The sequence below is a fragment of the Mesoplodon densirostris genome, chromosome 19 (assembly GCF_025265405.1).
Source record: "Mesoplodon densirostris isolate mMesDen1 chromosome 19, mMesDen1 primary haplotype, whole genome shotgun sequence".
Taxonomy (NCBI): Eukaryota; Metazoa; Chordata; class Mammalia; order Artiodactyla; family Ziphiidae; genus Mesoplodon; species Mesoplodon densirostris.
In genome coordinates this window covers 11,604,964-11,626,240 of record NC_082679.1, presented here as the reverse complement: position 1 = coordinate 11,626,240, position 21,277 = coordinate 11,604,964, and the positions used below count along the sequence as shown (strand labels likewise).

At 51.0% G+C, this 21,277-nt stretch overlaps 1 protein-coding gene across 4 annotated transcripts; it reads right to left on the bottom strand.

Moving 5' to 3' along the window:
* On the bottom strand, positions 1 to 20,141 carry PHLDB3 (pleckstrin homology like domain family B member 3). 4 transcript variants are annotated; one of them, XM_060083902.1, is made up of 16 exons: positions 20,044 to 20,141; positions 19,212 to 19,576; positions 18,354 to 18,536; positions 17,993 to 18,130; positions 14,422 to 14,550; positions 14,012 to 14,173; positions 12,691 to 12,801; positions 12,446 to 12,529; positions 12,017 to 12,127; positions 6,268 to 6,367; positions 6,026 to 6,131; positions 5,854 to 5,941; positions 5,490 to 5,546; positions 2,143 to 2,362; positions 1,449 to 1,534; positions 1 to 415 (listed from the first exon to the last, which is right to left on the bottom strand). In XM_060083902.1, the coding sequence occupies exons 2-16, from the start codon at positions 19,443 to 19,445 to the stop codon at positions 281 to 283; spliced, it is 1,944 nt and encodes a 647-aa protein (XP_059939885.1). In that variant the 5' UTR covers positions 19,446 to 19,576; positions 20,044 to 20,141; the 3' UTR covers positions 1 to 280. The 4 variants fall into 4 exon arrangements, with proteins under 4 accessions (XP_059939885.1, XP_059939887.1, XP_059939888.1 ...); XM_060083904.1 differs by having other exon boundaries at positions 6,026 to 6,116; XM_060083905.1 differs by having other exon boundaries at positions 12,017 to 12,109.
* Between the last annotated feature and the right edge of the window lie 1,136 nt (positions 20,142 to 21,277).

Below are 21,277 nucleotides of genomic sequence, written 5' to 3'. Positions count from 1 at the left end.
GTTTAATTCGGTATCACAGGAGCACCAATAAATAGTTCCTTCCCGCCCCCGTAACCTTCCTCCCACCCGGGGCAGAGCCTCAGCGGCTGGCTTCCCGTCCGGGGAAGACACCTACAGCCCAGAACTGCGCAGCTCAGACCTGCCGTGCCCCCGAGCCCACAAAATTCCCGGGAGAGTTCCAAAGGGGCTGGCCCACGATTTCCAGCAGTGGGCGTGGCTTCGAGGCAGCGCGTGCGGGGCAGAGCCTCGCTGGGAAGTCCCCCTGAGAGGGTCTGTTCACTCAGGGGGCGTGGTTCTCGTCCGCCGCTGTCACGATGACGTCCATCCAGATGCGCATGGCTTCTGGGCTTGGCGCCACCATGTAGAAAAGGCGTTCGTAGGTTTTGACACAGAACGTTAGGCGAGGGTTCGGGCTCTGGAATAAGAAGCAGAGTAGAGATGGTTATGAGTCCACCCTAGTTGGAATCCCAGCCTTGCTATTGATAGGCTTTGTGGGGTTGGGCAAGTTATTTAGGCTCCCTGAATGTTTCCCCATCTGTCTTCCTAAATGATGCTACCTACTTCGTTGGGTTATGAGGATTAAATGAATTAACACAGGAAGGTGCTTAGAATTATGGGAGCAAGAGGAATTCAAAAAGAGGACGGACCCATGTCCCAATCCCCCAGCCTACCTTCTCCTATATTAGAAATACAGACATTCAAATTTCCCCTCTCCCCAAAATCTAGGTTCCCCCTGGTTTGTAACTGGGAAAAACCTAGTGTCTACAACCTATTTATTGAGTACCTACTTGCCAACCCTGAATTAGGTAAATCCTTTATGTCCATTATCTGCTTCTAACCTTCTCAACTCTGAAGAAATGGGCTGAAGAGTGCCGATTCTGCAGGTGAGAAAACTAAGGCTGAAGAACCGAAGTCACTTTCCTGATGTCCCACAGCTCGGATTCCAGCCTAAGCTCTAAAAAGCCACAGTTGCTCTCCAGAGCTTTCTAAACGTTGTATCAGTTTCCGGCACTGCACTTTTATTTTTATAAAAGTTCCAATTCCTGCGTTCTCTGGGGAAAAATAAATATGATATGACACCATGGGGTCCCTCACCATTTGGCAATGATGGGCAGATGCTAACGAATGATCGTCTCCTTTAGATGCTCCCAGGCTGCCTCAGTCCTCACCCTGCCCAATTCAGACATTTATTCTCAACTTGGCATCTGCGTTTGCCAAATTTCTGCTCTAAAACTTTTGTTCCAAGAAAAATATCAGTGGGCTGAGAGCCAGAGACTAAGCTCTTAATTTTTGGTCCCTGAAGTGAAATGATCTGTTGGTTTCCTGTGCTGGATGGAGTACCACTGGATGGAGTAGGGGCTGTGGGTGGCCTTTCCCAGGGATAAGATCAGGCTTGACAGCTGGGGCTCCAACCAGGAGGGCAGAGCAGCACCAAGCAGGGGCTTCACCTTGAAGGCACAGCGTAAGTGGTCGTAGTAGACTTCCTCAATGGCCTGGAAGTAGATGACGCCTTTGAGCTTGGTCTCTTCTTTGTCTGATGGAGGGAGGTGAGGGAGAAACAGAGCCAGTGAGAGGTGTGTATGGTGGGGGGAGCAGGGGAGTCACTGGGCCCAAGTCCCGAGACTGGGGTTGGGGTGAGGAACATGGTGACAGAGTCTGTAGGTCCCTAAAGTACTGTGGTTGGGAGGTGAGTGCATGGTGACGGGAGACTAGGTGGGAGACTGGTGTGGTGACTGGACAAGACCGGAGAATGAGGTCTGGGGAGTTGGAATCCTAGGTGCCCTAGTGCCTTGGCCCCTGAGAAGGGCAGGGACTCAAGGAGAGATTCAGCATCACTGATTCTCCTAGAGAGGAAGGAGGAGGGGCCTGGAACCCTAGATTTGGGGGCTGGGCACTGACAATGCTCCTCTAGGGTATCTTAGGAAAATGGGGTCTGGGGAGCCAGAGTGGTACAAAACTGTTACCCATGTTACTGAGGAGGGCTGGGTCACTAAAGGGGAAAGGGGCTGGGGATCCAGACTCGTGGGCCTAAGAGAGAAGGGGGCTGAGGGTGGGACTCCTAGGTTTCTGGGGTGAAAGTCTGTTGTGGTTTTTTCCAGGGTCCTGGGGGCCCGGGTCCCAAGGCAGCCAGGGTGGGCTTACCCGTGTAGTAGGCCAGGCGGCGGGCCTGGCGGTCAAAGCAGAACCACCGCTTCTTCCAGGTCTTGATGCGGCCCCCCATCTTCACCAAGGGTCCGTGGCAGTAGCCTCCAGACACCCGTATGTGCGGGCAGCTCGCCGGGTTGTGGCCCCAGCCTTCCAGGTGTTGCCGGAGATCCAAGACCGGAGGGCCAGGAAGGCGGGATGGGGCTGTGGGCGGGGCCTGGGAAAGCAAGAGAAGGGGGCAGTGACTTCATGGGGGCGGGGCCAGGTCCTGCAGCCTGGACGCCCCCCGAGGGGTGCTGGTCAGAGTAGCTCAAGTATAAGGCCCGGCACAGCCTTTCATTAACAATGAGGATCAAGATAATATTTCCAACAGCTAAAGTGATTAACTGACACTCTTCCCGGGGCTTTACCAGCATCCATTCCTTGACTCCCCACGGCCACCCTTGGGTCAGGGCTACTAGGAGCCCCATTTTTCAGATCAGCACACTGAAGTACAGAGAGAGAAAATAATCCACCCGAGGTCACACAGAGCTTCTAAGTGGCAGAGCTGGGTAGCAAACTCAGGTCTTCCTGACCCTAGTGCTTACCCTGAAACACCTGAGATGTGTTAGAGAAGTGATGGACCCCGGTGGGACCCTCATCTACTGTCTCTGTAAAACAGGGACCAGACAGTGAGTGATCAATAAATGAGAGCACTGTTTCCATTATTATTATTATTGTTATTGATATTACTCTTGTTGTGATGAAACTACTGATTATTACCTGTGCTAACCAAACATTTTATAGGTATAATTTCTGTGTCCCCTCAAACCCTCTTCAAGGGGTAAGTACATCATTGTCCCCATTTTACAGATGTGGAAACCAAGACTCCGAGAGGTTAAGTCACTAGGCCCAAGTCACACAGCCAGAGCTGACAAGCCAGGACTCCCCAGGCAGAGTGTCATCTCAGGAGGCCATAAAGGGGAGAAGAATGAAGGTGATCAAAGTGTCTACTGTTACAAGGCCTCGCCTGATCACACCTATGCTTCCCAAATGATCCCTGCAAAGAACAGTATGACCCCCGTGGTCAAACTGAGGCCTCAGACTTCAGCATGCAAGGGGACCCCCTAGGGATTTTGTTAAAATGCAGCCTGGGATTCAGTCATTCCGGGGTGGGGGTCTGGGGTGAGGGTGAGGTTCTGCACGTCTAACAAGCTCCCAGGGAACAGGGACGCCAATGCTGCTGGTCCATAGACCACACTCTGAGTATCAAGGGCTGAAAACACTGAAGCAAGGCCAAAGCAAGAATGGATGAGAAACATAGGTGAGACTCATTGGATGGAGACAGGGGAGAATGAGGAGGAGGGGAAATGGGGAGGAGCCGGGGAATGCACAGGAGGGGAAGGGGTGCTTAAAAGGGCACCCACTGGGTCATCTCACCAAATCCACGCAGTAACACTACTGATCACCACGTATGGAAGGTCTCACTCTGTGGCCGGCACTGTGCCAAGTGATCACCTTGTTGCCTCTCCAAAACAACCCATTATTGCCCCCATTTGACAGACGAGGAAACTGAGACTTCTAGAGAGCAAGTGACTCACCAAGGTCACCCAGGTAGGATGTGGTGGAGCCGGGCCCCAATCCAGGACAGCAGGGATGGGCTTGGGACTGTCAGCTCCCCCACTGCCCACCCGTGTCACCTCCATGGAACGCCTGCCCCTCTCGGAGCCTCAGTTTCCCTACACTGAAACTCAGCGGTTATCACAGCACCCTCCACATGGGGCCGTTTCATGGATGAGCTCGCTGCTGTCAGGCTCCCTGACCTGGTGATTCCACTTCCAGGTGCGAATCCCGGAGACACACTTGCTCACGGGCACAAGAAGGCAGCTTGAGCTGTAAGGGGGTGGGGTGGGGGGGACAGTGCAGTCAACAGGGAACCGTTTAATAAATGATGATGCTTCACAGCAGGAGGGCTTCATTTTTAGAGGCAGAGTTTATGCCTGACAACCAGGAGGCTCCACTGCCCTTCACAATTTATTTTATTCCCGAACTCTTATCAGCATCTGACGTGCTACTTATCTTACTTATTGACGCTGCTTTTTGTCTCTCTCCCCTTCTAAACGCCAGCTTCTCCAAGGGCAGAGATTGTCACTTTGGTCACTGCTATATAATCCAGGGCCTACCACACAGTAGGTCCTCTGTAAATACTGGGTTGAAATGAATAAGAAAAGGCCAAATGGTTGAGAGAACCAAAAGCAGGTTGGGAATGATGTGCTCTATTACAAGGAAAATAAATTCACCAAATATGGTTTGATCGGTGTATGTAGGAAAGTATTTTAAAAAAAGATTTGAACGCTTCTCTGCGATAGAAAACACCTGCACTTCCAGAGGTAAGCTGAGGGGAACTTCAGTTTCCCCAATTCTGAAGTGTTTGTTATAACAAAAAGTATTCATGTTCTTAGTGTAGGTAGAAATAAAATTTTAATAAGGAGCTGTCAGCTAAATCCAGAGTGTGAGAAATTCTACAGGATAAGTGACTTTTCCCACAAGTTAATGGCATTTTTTAAAGCAGGGAGGGAGGACTCTATCTCAGGGATTTAAAAGACATTTTAACTAAATGCAGGGTGCGTGCTTTGTTTGGATCCAGATTCAAATAACCAGCTATAAAAAGACATTTTGGAGACAATTAGGGAAATGTGAATACGGATCATGTATCAGAAAGCTGCAGAATTATTAATAATCTCATAAACTATGACAGTGGAATTTTTGTTATGTTAAAAAAAACTTATCTATTGGAGATACATAGTGAGATATGGATGAAATGGTACAATGTCTGGAATCTGCTTTAAAATATTCCACTGCAGAGTGGGAATTAGGTGAGGATTCAGTACAACAAAGTTGGTAGGTATAACAAGATTCAATATTGATGATCACTAGAGCTGCATGGTGGGTGGGTACATGGAGGTTTATTACCTTTGAATATGCTTGAATATTTCTATAATCAGAAGTTTTTTTAAAAGAATCAAATAAATAAAACAAAAATTCAAGTAATATTTCAAAGCCCCAGCACGTGGTTACCCTCATTCTGCAGCACCTGCTGACTCTCTGACACCGGCACCCACTTACAGAAGAGGGAACCCAGGCACAGAGCATGGAGCCTGTCCCCCGAGGACATGCCATGAATACAGGCGACCCTGATGGGAACGGGAACTAGGCCTTTCGAGTTCCCCTTCCGCTTGCCAAGCCCAGGATACTTTCCTGAGCCGTTGGAGGAGCCGATAAGGTGAGATAAGACAGGGCAGAGGCCAGGGGGGCAAGACAGACCAGGGGAGTAGTGGTGGGGGAGGGTTAGGGGCGGGACTGACCATGATGGCAGGTACAGGCGGGTCTGAGGCACCTTCCGTGCTCCTTCTTGTCCCTTCCTGTGAGTGCAGAAAGAAAGCATCAACGGGAATGCTAACCAATAATAAGTGGGGAAAACGTACTGGGTTCCTGGGTCCTGAGGGAGGAGGGGTCAGGGGGTCTGGATCCTGGGGCTGAGGGAGGAGGGGCGGGGGGTCTGGATCCTGGGTTTGAGGGGGGAGGGGCCGGGGGTCTGGATCCTGGGTCTGAGGGGGGAGGGGCCGGGGACCTGGATCCTGGGTCTGAAGGGGGAGGGGCCGGGGCCTGGATGCTGGGGCTAAGGGAGGAGGGAGGGGCTGAGGGAGGAGGGAGGGGCTGCCGTCTCACCCTGGCCTGGAGCAGCCGCTCCCTCTCTGCCACAGCCTGCCGCAGGAGCTGTTCCATTCGGGCGATGTCCGGGTAGAGGGCTCCACAACTGGGAGCAGAGAACAGAGACGGCACAGGTTACAGCAGCCCGACCTCTTCCCACCATCTCCCCACCTTCTCCCTGATGTCTCACCTATTTCTTGGGCCACAGTTCAGCAGCTGATAGAGGGGGTGTCTCCCGGAGTCTCTGGCTGAGGGCGGGAGGGCCGAGGCCTCCAGGGCTCCTGCGGGGAGAAGGGCTGGAGGGCTGGGATGCTCCCTTGTCTAAGCCCCTCCACCTATCCCCCAACAGAGGCATCCAGGTTCCTCCATCCTGTGCTGCAGGAGGGTGGTTAATGGGGGAAGAGCCTACGCAGGGGAGGGGTACGTACTCACCGGTACAATATAAGGACAGAGGCCGGGGGGATCCCCTCTGGCTCACTCTCTCTCCCCTCTTCCGGGGCAGGCTTCCAGTCCTCTGGAGGCCAATGGAGCCCTGAAAACACACAAAGCCCCCGCACACAGGAAAAGATGCTCAGTCTCCACCATGAAGTTGGAGAACCGCCAAATAAAACCACTATCTCACTGGCACAGATCAAAAAGCCACTGTAAACGTGATGCTGAGTGAAAGCAGCCAGTCACAAAGGGCCACACAGTGTAACATCCAGAATGGGCAGGTCCAGGGAGACAGGAAGTGGGTTAGCGGTTTCCAGGGCCTGGGAGGAGAGGGGAATTGAGGGGTGATGGCTAAAGGGTATGAGGTTTCTTTAGGGATAATGAATATGTTCTAAAATTGATTGTGGTGATTGCACAACTCAGTGACTATACTAAAAACCCCTGAATTGTACGCTTTAAACGGGTGAATTGTAGCACAGGTGAACTATATATCTTGATAAAACTGTTAAAAAAAACCCCAAAAGCCCGCAGTGTTGGTGGGAGTGTGCGAAACCCAGGTGCGCTCCCACAATGCCGGGGGCCATTTTATTGGAACAACCGTTATGGAGCCCGGTTTGGCTCTTTTTTTAAAGTCAATGAAAAAACAAAGAAAAAGAAAAAGAAAAACAAACAAAAACAGAAAAGAAAATCAAAATGACAAATGCATAGGTACCTTTGAGCCCCAATTCCACTTCTAGGGCTATATCTGTGGAGACACTCAGACATGTGCAAAATGACCTGATTTCAAGGTTAATCCCCACAGATGCCCAGAGACCACTTAAGTGCCCATCAAAAGGAGGCAGGGATAAACTAGGGATCATCTGCATGGAGGAAAACTCCAAAGCGTATGAAAAGGAGGAGGATGCTGTTTATATCAGACAGAAAAACATCCAAGATAAAAGCAAGTATGGAACAGTGCAAAGAGAATACCACCTACGCATAAAAAGAGGGGGAAAGTGTATACATGACTGTTTAAATACAGAGGATCTCTGGGAAGATGGGAGACACTAGTAACCCTGGCCACCCCTGGGAGGTGAACTGTGTGGATGAAAACAATGGTGGGAAAGGTCTTGTCTCTGAATATCCTCCCATGACCTTTGAGCTTGGAATAAAAGGAATATTAGTTTAAAAAGTAATAATAATAAACATGATAACCAAATGCAACCTGTGCTCCTAGATCAGAAAAAAATTTTTTTTTCTTTTTTTGTTTTTTGCTTCAAAGAAAAACATTTGTGGGACAACTGGCAAAAATATGAATCGCATCTGTGGACTTGAATAATATTGTCTCAATGGTAGCTTCCTGAATGTGATTGCTGTACTGTTGTTATGTACGAGAATGGCCTTGACCTTAGGTAATAAAAGTAGAAGTATTTAGGGGTAAAGGGAAATCATGCTTCAGAAAAGAATAAACTGTGTGTGTATATGTGGGTGGGTGTGTACAGAGAGAGAATAAGAAAGCAAATGTCAAATGTGGTAAAATGTTAATCACAGAATCTGGGTGACAGGTATGCAGGAATTCTTTTTACTATTCCTGCAATTTCTGTAAGTCTTAAATCATTTCAAAATAAAAAAACTACCAAAAAATGAAAACAAAATTATTTGAGAGTAATAAAGACAGAAAACTGAAATCATCTCTTAAAGAAAAAAACAGCAAAAACTCTGCCTGGATAATAAAAATAAATAAGTTGCATAATTTGAACACCAGTAGGGATACTCACTGCTCAAATATATGTAACCACAAGTTAATAATAATACTAAAATAAAAATTGAATTGGTCACCTTGGAGGATGCAGGAGAACCAACTCTATTCTGAAGACAGGAGAATGAAGTGAAACCATCAAGCATTTTCCCTGCATTTCTTACAAAAACCATATCCTTGGTTAACCAAATAAGTCCCTCTTTTTTTTTTTCTTTGGCTGCACCACCCGGCATGTGGGATCTCAGTTCCCCTCCAGTAGAAGCTTGGAGTCCTAACCACTGGACCGCCAGGGACCCCCTGGATGTGATTTTCTAGTTCGTATTATTTTAAAACGTTTTTTAGAATAGTGACCAATATTTATCAAGTGCCTAACAGTGTACTTGGCCCTCGGCAGACCCATTTAAGCTTATAAAAGCCCTGGGAGTCGGGAAAGTTTCGCTCTGCTTCACAAAGAGGAAACCGAGTCCCAAGTTCCTGTGGTTCTTCACTCTTTCCTTCCTTCAACTGATATTCCCAGCACTCCCCAGCTGAGAGACCTTAGATTGTTGGCACTGAGGGAAAAGGTGGGTAAGAGAGACCAAAGCCTTGTCACCACGGCGCTGACATTGTAGGAACTGAATGAGCCATCGTACAAATAAGTGTATCATCAGAAATTGCTGTGAGTGAAGAGTGTGTTATAAAAGGGTGATATAAAAAAGGATCACCTTCCAACTGGAAGATCAGGAACAGCCTTCTGAACGCTGAACCTAAGGCCCAAAAGATAAGAGCTGGCCAGGGGAAATTCCCTGAGAGTCCAGCGGTTAGGACTCCGGGCTTTCATTGCCAAGGGCCTGGCTTCGATCCCTAGTCAGGGAACTAAGATCTCACAAGCCCTGTGGCAGGGCCACACACAAAAAAAGTTGGCCAGGGGAGACTGAGGGGAAGGGTGTTCCAGGTGGCAGGATCAGCAAGTGCAAAGGCCCTGAGGGAGGAACAAGTATGGAGTTCTGGTGGGTCAGTGCTCCTGCAGCTGAGCAGTCAGTACAGGGAGGGGGATGGCGAGAGGTGGGCAGGGGTCAGACCACACAGGGACTTGTGGGCCATGGTGAGGAGACTGGGGGAATCATGGAAGGCTTTTGGTGGGAAGAACTGAAGTAGGAGGGATGAAGATCACTCTGGCTGTTGTTTGGGGAATAAATTATTGGGAGACAAGAACTAAAATAGAGAAAATCAGTGAGGAGGCTGGTATAGGGTCACTAAAAGCAGAAATGAGGGTGGGAGTGGGTGGAATAAGAATGATAATAATTACAATAATACCAATCAATATAACTCTAATCAGAGTAACAGGTGCCCACATTACTGAGCACCTGTTATGTGCCAGGCATCATACTACGAGTTTTAATGCCTTAACCAATGAATGCTGTTATTATTCCCATTTGGCAGCTAAGTAAATTGAGGCACAGAGCTGTGTCTAAGGTCAGCCAGCTAGGAAGTAGCAGAACAGGTACTGGAACCCAAGGTACTCTTAGTCATCACGTGATCCTGGCAAGAAGGTATAGAATTTGAGAAGGATTTAATAAGACTTGGAGGGAGAGAGAGGAAGGGGCAAGGAGGAGTCATTTGTTAATCCCTGCATTCATTTATCCACTTGTTTACTGTTTATCTGGCTGAGTAAATAAACACTCCCTGGGCTCCTCGTGTATCCCGAGGTCCCCGGTCGCTCCCTCTGAGCTGGAGCTAACCAGTCACCCACTTAGGTTCTGAAGGATCCCTGAGAAATCCTCATCTCCCGAAAGGCACAGGCTGTGGAAACAGGCAGCCTGGCTTCAAACCTAGCTCTGCTGCTTAGCTGGGTGTGTGACTCTGGTAAGTCACGGCTCTTCTCAGGGAGATTCTCCCTCTGTAAAGTGAGCAACGTCCTGCTGCCCTGCCATGGCTGATGCAAGGATTCAACGAGTGACCTCATGCAAAACACACAAAAGAGTGCCCAGCACGGCCACCAGCGTCCAGGGGTCAGTGTCTGGCTCCCAGGTGACACCCAGGTGCAAGGTGGGTATGGGATCCACGCCGGTGGGTATAGGGTCCACCTGGCCTTAGAAGTTCCATGTACACAGGAGTCAATGACTCAGGTAACACCTCTATAGGAATGGACCCAGCTTCCCACCAAGCATTTATAGATATGCAATTTACTTATAAGGGTCATATTTACCCTAAGTCACGTTGCCTGGCAACACAGCTGACAATCCACCTTTATCAAGCTTCCAGCTAGAAAGTTACAAAAGCTCTGCTAACCCTTTACCCAGATAATAATAGGACCTACTTCTGTAGGTTCTTCTGAGCAAAAAATAAAATTATATATACATAAAATTTCATGAATATGTAATGTATATTATTGAATTGTATATCCATGAAACAATAATTATATAATATATTATTAGTATACAATAATATAATATATATTAGGTTGAAGCACTTCAAACTGTCAGTATTTGACGGTTTCTCACCTCCAAATAATAGCAACTTCATGTGGCTCAAAGGCATAAGATGGCTTTGAGCAGGCCCTGGCCTACATTAAGCTCTTAAAATTAATATTAATATGAATATTGTTAATATTCATTAATAAGATAATGTTGCATATTATATTAGACAATATAAACAATTAAATATTATAACAGACAATATAATTAATTAGATAATAATTGATATTAATTTGTGATTATTATTGTGGGTACAAAGACACACATACATGGATCTTCGTAACAGCATTGCTTAAACTGCAAAACATCTCCAATCACTATCCTCAGAGGGGGCGCTGGCTCAGTGCCTCCGCACAGTAGAACTGTGTGCCACACAGGAGCTCAGAGTGGTTCAGAGCATAGGCTCTGAAAACAGAGTGCCTGGGTTCAAATCCCAGCTCTGCCACATACTAGCTGGTTAAGAAACTTCCCCTTTCTGCCTCAGTTTCTTCATCTATAAAATGGAAAGAAGAACCCAACTTGTAGAGTTGTTGCAAAGACTAAATGAGTGAATCCACGTGAGGCATTTGAAACAGCGCCTGGCACGCTGCGAAGACTCCACAAATGTTAACTGTCATTATGATTGTTATTGTTTATATCATAATTACAGATCCACTGAAAAGGAAGCGGCAGCTCTAAATGTATCAGTGGAAAACAATCTCCACAACAGAGTCTTAAGCTAGAAAGTAAAAGCCAACTAGTAGCTAATAGACATGTTTCTGAAAAAAACATTTACAGATAGAACAAGAGCTCCCAATTTCTAAGCGCTGGCCCTCTATCCACACGACTGAAACAAAACTCTTTTCATTGACTATTCACCCCTACCTCACACATAGCACTCTGCCACTGTCTACTCTCTTTCATTTTAAAAGTTGGTAGCCAAACTTCCTTGGTGGTCCAGTGGGTGACACACTCCACACTCCCAATGCTGGGGGCCCAGGTTCCATCCCTGGGTTCCATCCCTGGTCGGGGAACTAGATCCTGTAGGGCGCAACTAAGAGTCCGCATGCCACAACTAAAAAAGATCCCACATTCTGCAACAAAGATCCCGCGGGCCGTAACTAAGACCCGGTGCAGCCAAAATAAATAAATAAATAAGTAAATATTAAAAAAAGAAAAGTTGGTAGCAACATACTTAATAAATGTTTTAACCCATTAATAAGCTGGGATCCCCGGCTTTAAGAAGATCTGGAAGAAAGGATATTCAAGAAAAAAGTAGCTGCCCTGCTTTTGGGGAGGGAGCCAGGGGCCAGTGGGGTGGGGACAGGAGGCCTTCTTATCAATATGCCCTGTTGGGTGGCTTTTAAAATTTACACCTGGGTGGGCACAGTCCCATTTCTCCAGGGGAGGGGTGGGGTGTTAGGCAGAAGAAAGAAAACGAATAATAAAGCTGGAGGCTGATAAACATTAATACCACTTGATCAGCCTTCCCTCTCCCCCAGGCCCACTGCAGAGAAAGCCACAGTTACCAGCGAGACCCGGGGAGACCCGGGGTGACGAGGCATTGGGGGGGCACCTGGAGGGAGCTGTGAACGGAGAAGAGGCAGGAAGAGGTGGCGGCCGCAGCGTGAGCAGTGGGGTCCTGGAGAACCAGCAACTGGTGGTCTGTCTTCTGGGTGAACAGGAGCTGCATGAGAACAGGTGGGGTGGCTGGCCGCTGGAAGGATGCTCTGGCCCATGCCTCCAGAGCCAGCCCATTTCTTGGATGGAAAAACAAAGGCTCAAGGTCCCAAGAGAGCTGAAATGTGGTCTCAGGGAGGGAGGACTATGAGCAGAGATGGCTGGTTCCCTGAGGAAGAGGACCTGGAGGCTGGACCGCCTGGGTCCCGGGGGGAAAAGGGATTAGGGGTTGAGAATCGTGGATCCCAAGGGAGAAGGGGGCAGGGGGCCTGGACTCCCGGGTCTGAGGGAGGAGGGGGGTGACAGGCGCATGAAATCCCCATACCTTGGTGAGGGCCTGGTTGGGCTCAGAGAAGTCCCTGCCAGGGTTTCCCTGAAGGCAATTGAGCTTGAGCAGCCTGCTCCGTTCCTACAGGGGAGCAAGACATCAACGGCTGCCGCACCTCAGGGTCGCAAAGGGCCATCCCAGCAGCTCTCCCTGATGCCAGGAGACATCTGGGGTGCAGGGAGGCAATGGGATGCCCCAGGGGGAAGTGAGGAAAGTAGGACAGGTGCCTGGGGTGAACTTACCTGGGTCAGGGCCTGAAAGGCCTCCTCCTTCTTCTGGCTCAGCTCCCGGCTCTCAGCTGCCATCTGCTCCCCCAGTGACTTGAGCTGCTCCTCCAAGACCTGGATCCGGCGCTGCAGGGCACCCCCCAGAGCCCTGGTTACTCAGCTGCCCCAGGGTCCCTGGGCTGGTTCCCACAGAATCAGGTCCTCCTTGAGAGCTTGGGGTTTGCTCCACCCCATGACAGAGACCCTGGCATTGGGGTGCCTGGGAGGGGGTGGGGGACTTTGAGTTAACCTCCGTGGTGTCCTCCTCCCCTTTGCGGGGTCCAGAGAGACCTGAAGTGAGTTGGAGGGATGGAGGATCCAAAATCCAGAGACCGAGGAAGACGGAGACCCAGAGAAAGTCACTGTTGCCAAGAACAGAGAGAAAGAAAGGGAAAGACAGAGACAAACCAGAAGAGATACAGAAAAGAAGAACCAAGACAGACCCCAAAAGACAGAGATGCAGGGACAAGACAGAAACAGAACAGAAACAGACAGAAGCCGTGAGACAGAAATGGGAAAAGAGACAGTGACAGGAAGAAGATCCAGAAATAGAGGCGGGGAAAGGAGACCCACATTAGAACTTTCTCATCCAAAACCCTGGGAACCTTTGTATTAAATACAGTCAAAATGTCGCTTTCTGGGCCTCCCTGGTGGCGCAGTGGTTAAGAGTCCGCCTGCCGATGCAGGGGATACGGGTTCGTGCCCCGGTCTGGGAGGATCCCATATGCCGCGGAGCGGCTGGGCCCGTGAGCCATGGCCGCTGGGCCTGCGCGTCCGGAGCCTGTGCTCCGCAACGGGAGAGGCCACAACAGTGAGAGGCCCGCGTACCGCAAAAAGAAAAAAAAAAAAAAAAATGTCGCTTTCTCCAGCGGGACTTGTCAGACCCTTGAATGTGAAGCCCCCAGAAAGGACTAGTGAGGCATCATTTGGGATGAGGGCTTGAGAGGCAGGGAGCCTAGTGGCGGAGACCTAGTGGGTTCAGATCCCAGCGCTGTCCTTTATGAACTAAGTGACCTTGGAAAAGATTACTTGAGCACCTTGACCTTGAGTTTCTTCACTTATAAAATAGGAAAAAATATTAAGACATGTCTCCCAGGATTGTTGTAAGGATTCAATGACTCAATACGCGTGAAACATTTAGGACCGTGCCCAGCACATGGTAGATGCTCAATAAATGTCAGCAACTGTCATTACTACTTTGAAGTATGTGACACAGGGAAGACACGAGGACAAAGGAGGAAGCAGAGGAGACAGAGGGCAACGGTGAGGGAGGCAGGGCTAGCCCAGCCCGACTCACCCTGTGCTGCATCACGCTGGCCTGGAGCTCCTGGACCTTGGGGTCCAGTGCCCGGGCCCTGGGACTGTCCCAATCCTCCTCCTCCCACTGGCTCTCCTGCTCCAGCTGCCGGAATTCCAGGTCCTCGTAGGCATGCTGGGCCACATCCAGCTGTTCCCTCATCTGTGGGGGAAACACAAAAAGGCTGGAGGCCTGGACCCCTAGGAACCAGGAGGGTAGTGGGCTGGGGCCAGGAATCCTGGGCAATGAGGGAGGAGGGGGCTGAGGATCTAGATTCCAGAGTCCTGGGGGTTAGGGAGCTGGGGCCCGAGCTACTAGGTGGGTGGGGAAGCAGAGGACTGAGGGCCCGGATGTCTGGGTCCTGAGTGGCCTGGACACCAGGTCCCTGAGTGGGTCCAGCGGACCCTCACCTCCTGCACTCCCTGCAGAAGCCGCTCACGCTGGTCTTCCGGCTGCAAGTCGAGCTGCCCCTGGGCCTCCCGGAGTCTCTGGCGAAGACCCTCCACACGGTCCCGCTCCTGGCTCAGGTGCTTCTGTTCCTGAATGAACAACCAGGCTCTTAGCCTCAGCCTGAGCACAGGGAGGGAAACAGAGGCCAGCGGGGGCCAGGCCAGCCAGATCTCAAATCCCTCCCTGTCTGGGGTGTTGGCTCCATGAGGGCAGGGACCCTGTCTGTCTGGTTCACACTTACACAGGCCCACCCAGGGCAGGTGTCAAGTAAACAGCTGTTTAAGGAATGAATGAGGGGACAGATGAATGGATAAGGAAGATGTGGTGTATTTATACACAATGGAATATTACTCAGCCATTAAAAAAATGAAATAACACTATTTGCAGCAACACGAATGGAACTAGAGATTATCATACTAAGTGAAGTAAGTCAGAAAGAGAAAGACAAATACCATATGATATCACTTATATGTGGAATCTAAAATATGACACAAATGAACTAATCTACGAAACAGAAACAGACTCATGGACATAGAGGACAGACTTGTGGTTGCCAGGGTTGGAGATGGGGGAGGGATAGATTGGGAGTTGGAGTTAGCAGATGCAAACTACTATATACAGAACCGATAAAAAACAAGGTCCTACTACATAGCACAAAGAACTATATTCAATATACTGTGATAAACTGTAATGGAAAAGAATATGATAAAGAATGTATATATATACGTATAACTGAATCACTTTGCTGTACAGCAGAAATTAACACAACATTGTAAATCAACTACATTTCAATTAAATAAGTGAAAAAAAAATGAATGAGGGAATGAATGCAAAACATATCCAGGCTGGGTGATTGATACTGGGGACCCAGAAGGGGGTTTGACCTGGGCCCTGTGCTCCAGCAGGGGACACAGCCAGTTACAGTCTGGGACAATCAGGGCAGTGAAACACAGAGACTGTGGGAACCCAGAACACGGGGAGCAACTTCTGCTGGGGTAATCCTAGGCTTCCTGGATGTGAGGATTTTAAGGTGAGCCTCAAAAAAACAGGGAGTATTTGGGAATTCCCTGGCGGTTCAGTGGTTAGGGCCCCATGCTTCATTGCAGGGGGCATGGGTTTGACCCCCGGTCAGGGAACTAAAATCCCACATGCTGTGTGGTGTGGCCAGAAAAAAAAAAAAAAAAAAAAAAAAAACAGGGAGCATTTAGACTGGTGGAGATAGAGGGGGCTGGAAGGGCATTTTGGATAGAGGGGAACAGCATGGAGCAAATGAATGGAAGTTGAGAAGTACAGGAAGTGTAGGGACAAACTCTGGTCAAGAAGGGAGAAGGTGGGGTAGAGGGAAGAGATGGGGGGCACAGGTGGGACATGACAGTGGAAAGGCAGGCAAGGTGCAGCTCACATTCGGTTTGGCCCACCAGGCTGAGGAGCCCTTATCCTGGGGCAATGGGGAGCCATGGAAGGATTGAAAGGATCTAGGTGTGGAATCATCCTTCTGGGAGATAGGCTTGAGGGGTTGAGACCAGCTCCTTCATGAGTTCTCCAAGCAGTAAGAGTGAGGTGAGGTCTGAGCAGTGCAGATGTTAAGGAGACAGACTAGAAAGAGAGGTTCAGGGAGCACAAAGAACAGGACATGGTGACCGACAGGCTTGGGGTGAGAGATAAGGAGGCACGCAGAGCGAGGCTCAGGACCCTGACCTGGTGGCCAAAGGGACAGTGAGACAGGGACAGTGTGGAAAAGGGAGTTACTGAGGTCAGCTTTGGATAAGGTGAATGAGAAGGGGCCAGACTCCTGAGTCTGAGGGAGGAGGGGCTGGGGGCCTGGATCCTGGGTCTGGGGGAGGAGGGGCTGGGGGCCTGGACTCCTGGGTTAGAGGGAGGAGGGGCTGGGGTCTGGAATCCCAGGTCCTGGGGGAGGAAGGAGCATCTAGAAACCAGTACCCTAGGAAGCGGGACACGTAGGTCTACATTTTGAGAGAGAAATCAGGGCTGGGAGAAATATAGGCTCTTTGAAGTAAATGAAGACTCAGGACCCAGCCCCAGGAAATTCCAATATATAAGGGCAAAGAGAGAGTTTGATGGAATTACAAAGTTACCATTTTCCAACCTATAGTGCCAACTGGTCCAAGCAATGACCACCAATGGATGTTAAAGCCTTTAGGTAAATAATTATTACGAAGGGATCAGACTGACCTCACTGAGGTCTGGAGGACCAGAGACAATGTCCCCCTGACCCAGCACACAGGAAGCACTACAGCACATCTGAATTTGACCCAGCCTCTACATCTAACCAACCACCTGCTTCCAGGAAGAGAAATGAGATAAAGGACACCCCAGGCATGCAACCGGTCACACTGACCATGGAACAGAAGACTTGGTTTCTCCAACAAATAGTACAGTAGGCAGGGACCATTAGAGGTGAAACAACACACACAAGGCATTTCACCAACTACAATATACTGGCCTTTGGGGGACCGGATTCAAACAGCCAACTGTTAACTGTTTTTGAGACAATCTCAGGCCCATGAAAACTGACTGGAAATGAGACGGTATTAAGAACTTATTAATTCCTCAGGTGTGATAATGATATAGGGATAATGTTTTTTGTTGTTGTTGTTGTTGTTGGTTTTTTTTTGCGGTACGCGGGCCTCTCACTGTTGTGGCCTCTCCCGTTGCAGAGCACAGGCTCCGGATGTGCAGGCCCAGCGGCCATGGCTCACGGGTCCAGCCGCTCCGCAGCATGTGTGATCCTCCTGGACCGGGGCACGAACCCATGTCCCCTGCATCGGCAGGCAGACTCTCAACCACTGCGCCACCAGGGAAGCCCAGGATAATGTTTTTTAAAAGGAGTTCTTATCTATAAGATAAGAACTAAAGCATTTACAGGCAATATGATGTCTGGGATTGGCTTTCAAAACTAGGGACAGGGCCTCCCTGGTGGCGCAGTGGTTAAGAGTCCACCTGCCGATGCAGGGGATACGGGTTCGTGCCCCGGTCTGGGAGGATCCCATATGCCGCGGAGCGGCTGGGCCCGTGAGCCATGGCCGCTGGGCCTGCGCATCCGGAGCCTGTGCTCCGCAACGGGAGAGGCCACAACAGTGAGAGGCCGGCATACAGCAAAAAAAAGAAAAAAAAAAAAAAAAAAACTAGGGACAGGGAAGCCAATTGGGGGATAGGAAACAGGAATGGAGGATTAATCCCTGCTGAAGCTGGGGCGCACGCCACCTGGCAGCCCGTCTGACTACTCTATTTTTGTTGGTTTGATGTTTTTCACAATATAACATTTAAAGAGCAAAGAGAGATGGGGCAAAGGAAGATGAACCGGTGAGTCAGGCCCCAAAGTCATGGACAAGGAGGGAGGAGGGAAACAGGAAGAGGCATAGGCCCACTCCTCCCGCCCTGCCCCCAGCCCAGGGATCCCCTTTTGGGGAATGGGGATAACCTCAGGGCCCAGGGCCCAGAAGCACCGCAAGGAATGTCTGTCCAACAAGGAAGAAAACTGAGGAGGAAGACCCAGCAGGGCAAACAGACCTGTTCCCGCTGATCTTGGACGCCCTTTTCTGAGTCCACCTGATGCCCCAGCAGCTCCCAGAGCTGCTCCTCCTTGCGCCAGACGGCCACTTGCTCCCCAGCCAGTTCACCGCGAAGCAGGGTCACCTCCACCTCCATCTGCGAAGAGAATACAAGGACTGGGACCCAGAGGCCTGGCTCTGAGTAGGAGGGGGCTGGGGGCTCGGTCGCCTGGGTCTGAACGAGGGACCTGTGAATCGGAACTCCTGGATTCGGAGAGAGGATGGAGCTGGGCTCCCGCAGTTGGAAAGGACCGGGAGTCTGGCCTTGCGGGGCTCCCCGAGAGCTGGAGGCAGAATTCCCAAGAGGTCTGCAGCCTCACCTGGATCCTCAGTTCCTTCCTCTGACGCTGTAGCTCCCTCACTCGCTGCTCCATCAAAGCCATGCGAGTCAGTGCCTCCAACTGCTGGGCTTGAAGCCGCCGCCCCGCCCCTCGCACCTCTTCCACAGCCTGAGAGGCTGCGGGTGGCGTGGCCGGGATCTGAACGGAAGGCGAAGCCTCCACCTGCGGTTGAAGAGGGCGTGGTCAATTGGGGAGGACTCGCCCCTGCAGTCACTAAATAGGTCTGTTCTCCATCCCAAACATCCCCTCAGGCGGTCTGAGTCGGCTTTTAACTCTACCACCAAGTTCTTTTAATTCAAGGAGGGGTAGGTGCAGGTCCGGGGACCGCTCGGCCCCGGAAGGTGGCCCAGGGGCTCGCAGTCCTGGGAGGGGCACAGAGCCGACACAAGGATGGTGTTTCTTTTTCATTATCCAGTTCCCATTCTCTTGGCGTCACGTCTTCGAAGGTCCTGCATCTCTTTCTCTCCCCCCGGGTCTCCTTGAGTCTTTCCCCCTTTTCTCTGGGCTTCATCTTCCTGACCCAGTATCTGTCTTCCGTCTCTGAATCGCTATTTCTCTTTCTCCCTCGCAGTATCTCCCCCTCTCAAGGTTTCTCCGTCTCTATTTCTGTTTCTCTGAGCATCTTTGTTTCTGAGTTTTTGTCTGTGTCTCTAGCCCCATCTCTCTGAGTCTCTGTCTCTGGTCTTTCAGTGTCTCTAACTCTTTTGGGTCTTTGTCTCTCAGTCTCCCTGTCTCTGTCTATCTGGTCTTTCTATACCTGTCTCTCTGTGTCTCTGTCACCCGTTTGGGTCTGTCTCTCTGGGTCCCCCCGTGGCTCTCGCCCTCCGGGTCCCTCACCGCATCGCGGCTGCTCTCCGTGCTGCTGCCTTCTCCCACTTCTTCCTCTTCCTCCGTCTGCTGCTCTGCCCCTTGGCCGCTCGGAAGCTCTGCTGGGGCCTCGGGCACCTCCTGCTCGCGGGAGTCCTCGGGGAGCTCCCGGGGCTGGGCGGCCCCTTGAGAAAGGACCTCCGCGTCGCACTCGGGGACCGCGGGCGGCGGGGTCCCCTCGTCCGGGCTGCTCCGTGTCCCCATGGCCTCTGCGGACTCCTGTCGGGTGGGCGGAGCCTGGAGTTCGGGGGGCGTGGCCCGGTAGCGTGGGGGCGGGGCCCAGGAGGGTTCAAGGCCCCGCCCGAAAGCTCTGGAGAGCGCTCCAGAGGCGGGGCCTAAGAGTTCAAAGGAGGCGACTGAGCATTCCGGAGGCGCGGCCTGGAGTTTCTAGGGGCGGGGTTCGATGGCTCCTAGGGCGTCACTCCCCCGGAGGCTTGACCAGAATTTGAGTCCGGGGTCCTAGTCCGCCCCCTACCGGTTTCTCCCTGCTATCCAGGTGTCAAGCCTTGTACTCTCCCAGCAGCCCTGCACAATCCCTTGGACCTCTTTAAAGGGACCCCAACACCTTCTCCTTCGCGGACTCAGGAGTCGGGTTCCGCCGCGTCCTCTCTGGAGCCCAGCTCAGCTCCGACCCCACTGTGCAAGGGAGCGGGCCCCCTACCGCCTCAGCGAGGGATCCAGGAGTCGGGGCTCCTGGTCTCCCTCTCTCTGGACGAACCAGGGGCCTTGAATCCTCGGCTCCTCCCGGAGCTAGATTCCAGAACTCCAGCCCCCTCCACCACCCAAGCCCCGGCCCCCTCACCGGCTCAGGCTTCGGCGCGCTCCCTTCTGCGCTCCGGCGCTGCAGTTTCTGCCCACTAGACAGGTGAGGGAGGAGAGAGAGGCTACTCTGTCCTCCTTCCCAGCAGCCCGGAAGTGGGGGGGGGGACAACAGGTCCAACAGCTCTCGAGGGAGGAGGGAGCGACCAGCTTTGCCCCGCCCGCAGCCGCAGCGTCCGGCCATCCCGGCCCCACTCTCGGAAAGCCCAGCATGACGACCCCCCAACTCTGCCTCCAGCGCCCCCATTCCTCCCCCCTGGAGGGCCAGGCGCCTTGGTTACCTATGTATAATGTCCAGACCCTGGGAATCCTGAAAGGAAGAGGGGAATGGAGCTAGGGGCCTCTCCCCTCTAATGAGCCCTTTAGAAGGGCCCCGACCGGTTTGGGGAGCTGGGCAAGGGGAGGGGGGTGCCCTGAGCTGAGTCAGAGACCCGCCCAGAGACAGGGGGAAGTATGTTCCCCCCACCACCACTTAGCTATGGGTGGAGGGCAGAGGTTAAAAGTCTCAGCCAGACCCTTTCCTCTCTGGGCAAAACCAGGAAAATAACTGGTATGTGAGAAAGGATCACTGGATATCAGGAGCTATGTGTATAAAGTATAAACATTTTACACGCATTAATTTATTTCATCCTTACAGCAGCCTACAGTAGAGAAAGGGATTACTATCTCCATTTTATAGTTAGGAAACTGAGGCTGAGGGGGACAAGTGTCCGCAAAGTCTACACATGTTGTTAATGTTAACACCATATTTGTTCTCTCCAAGGTCCATGGTCTTTACCATTAGGCATCCTGTCACTCAAGCCAGGAAGCGCCTCAGAGCTCATTTCAAATGATAGTAACAGTAATAGTGAACACGGATAGGAAGTCTGCTGTGCAGGCAGTGTACCAAGCACTTCATACATATGGACTCATGGGATCATCACAACACCCTATTATTATTACTATTATTCCCATTTTACAAATGAGGAAACTGAGGCTTGGAGAAGTGAAGTACCTTATTCTGGGTCTCATGGGACACGTGGTTTAAACTCAAGACTGTTCTAATGCAAGGAGCTGAAGAACCCTGCCCCAGATATCTGTTTGCTTCTATCTTATGAGTTAGAAAATCTCCTTCCAGGCTCCCAGGACCTTTACGCTGCCTTGCTCCCTGGCCTATCCAGGGACCAGAACTAACCACAGGCATCTCAGCCCAGAAACCCATTGGGTCCCCCAGAAAA

Bases quoted from the DNA above. Each gene is read 5' to 3' on its own strand.
- PHLDB3 (XM_060083902.1), bottom strand. From the start codon at position 19,445: ATGGGGACACGGAGCAGCCCGGACGAGGGGACCCCGCCGCCCGCGGTC. The intron at 14,551-17,992 runs GTCTGTTTGCCC...TTGTTCATTCAG, and splicing joins TCCAAGATCAGCGGGAACAG to GAACAGAAGCACCTGAGCCA. The intron at 6,368-12,016 runs GTGCCCCCCCAA...GTGTGTTTTCAG, and splicing joins CCGTTCACAGCTCCCTCCAG to GGCTCCATTGGCCTCCAGAG.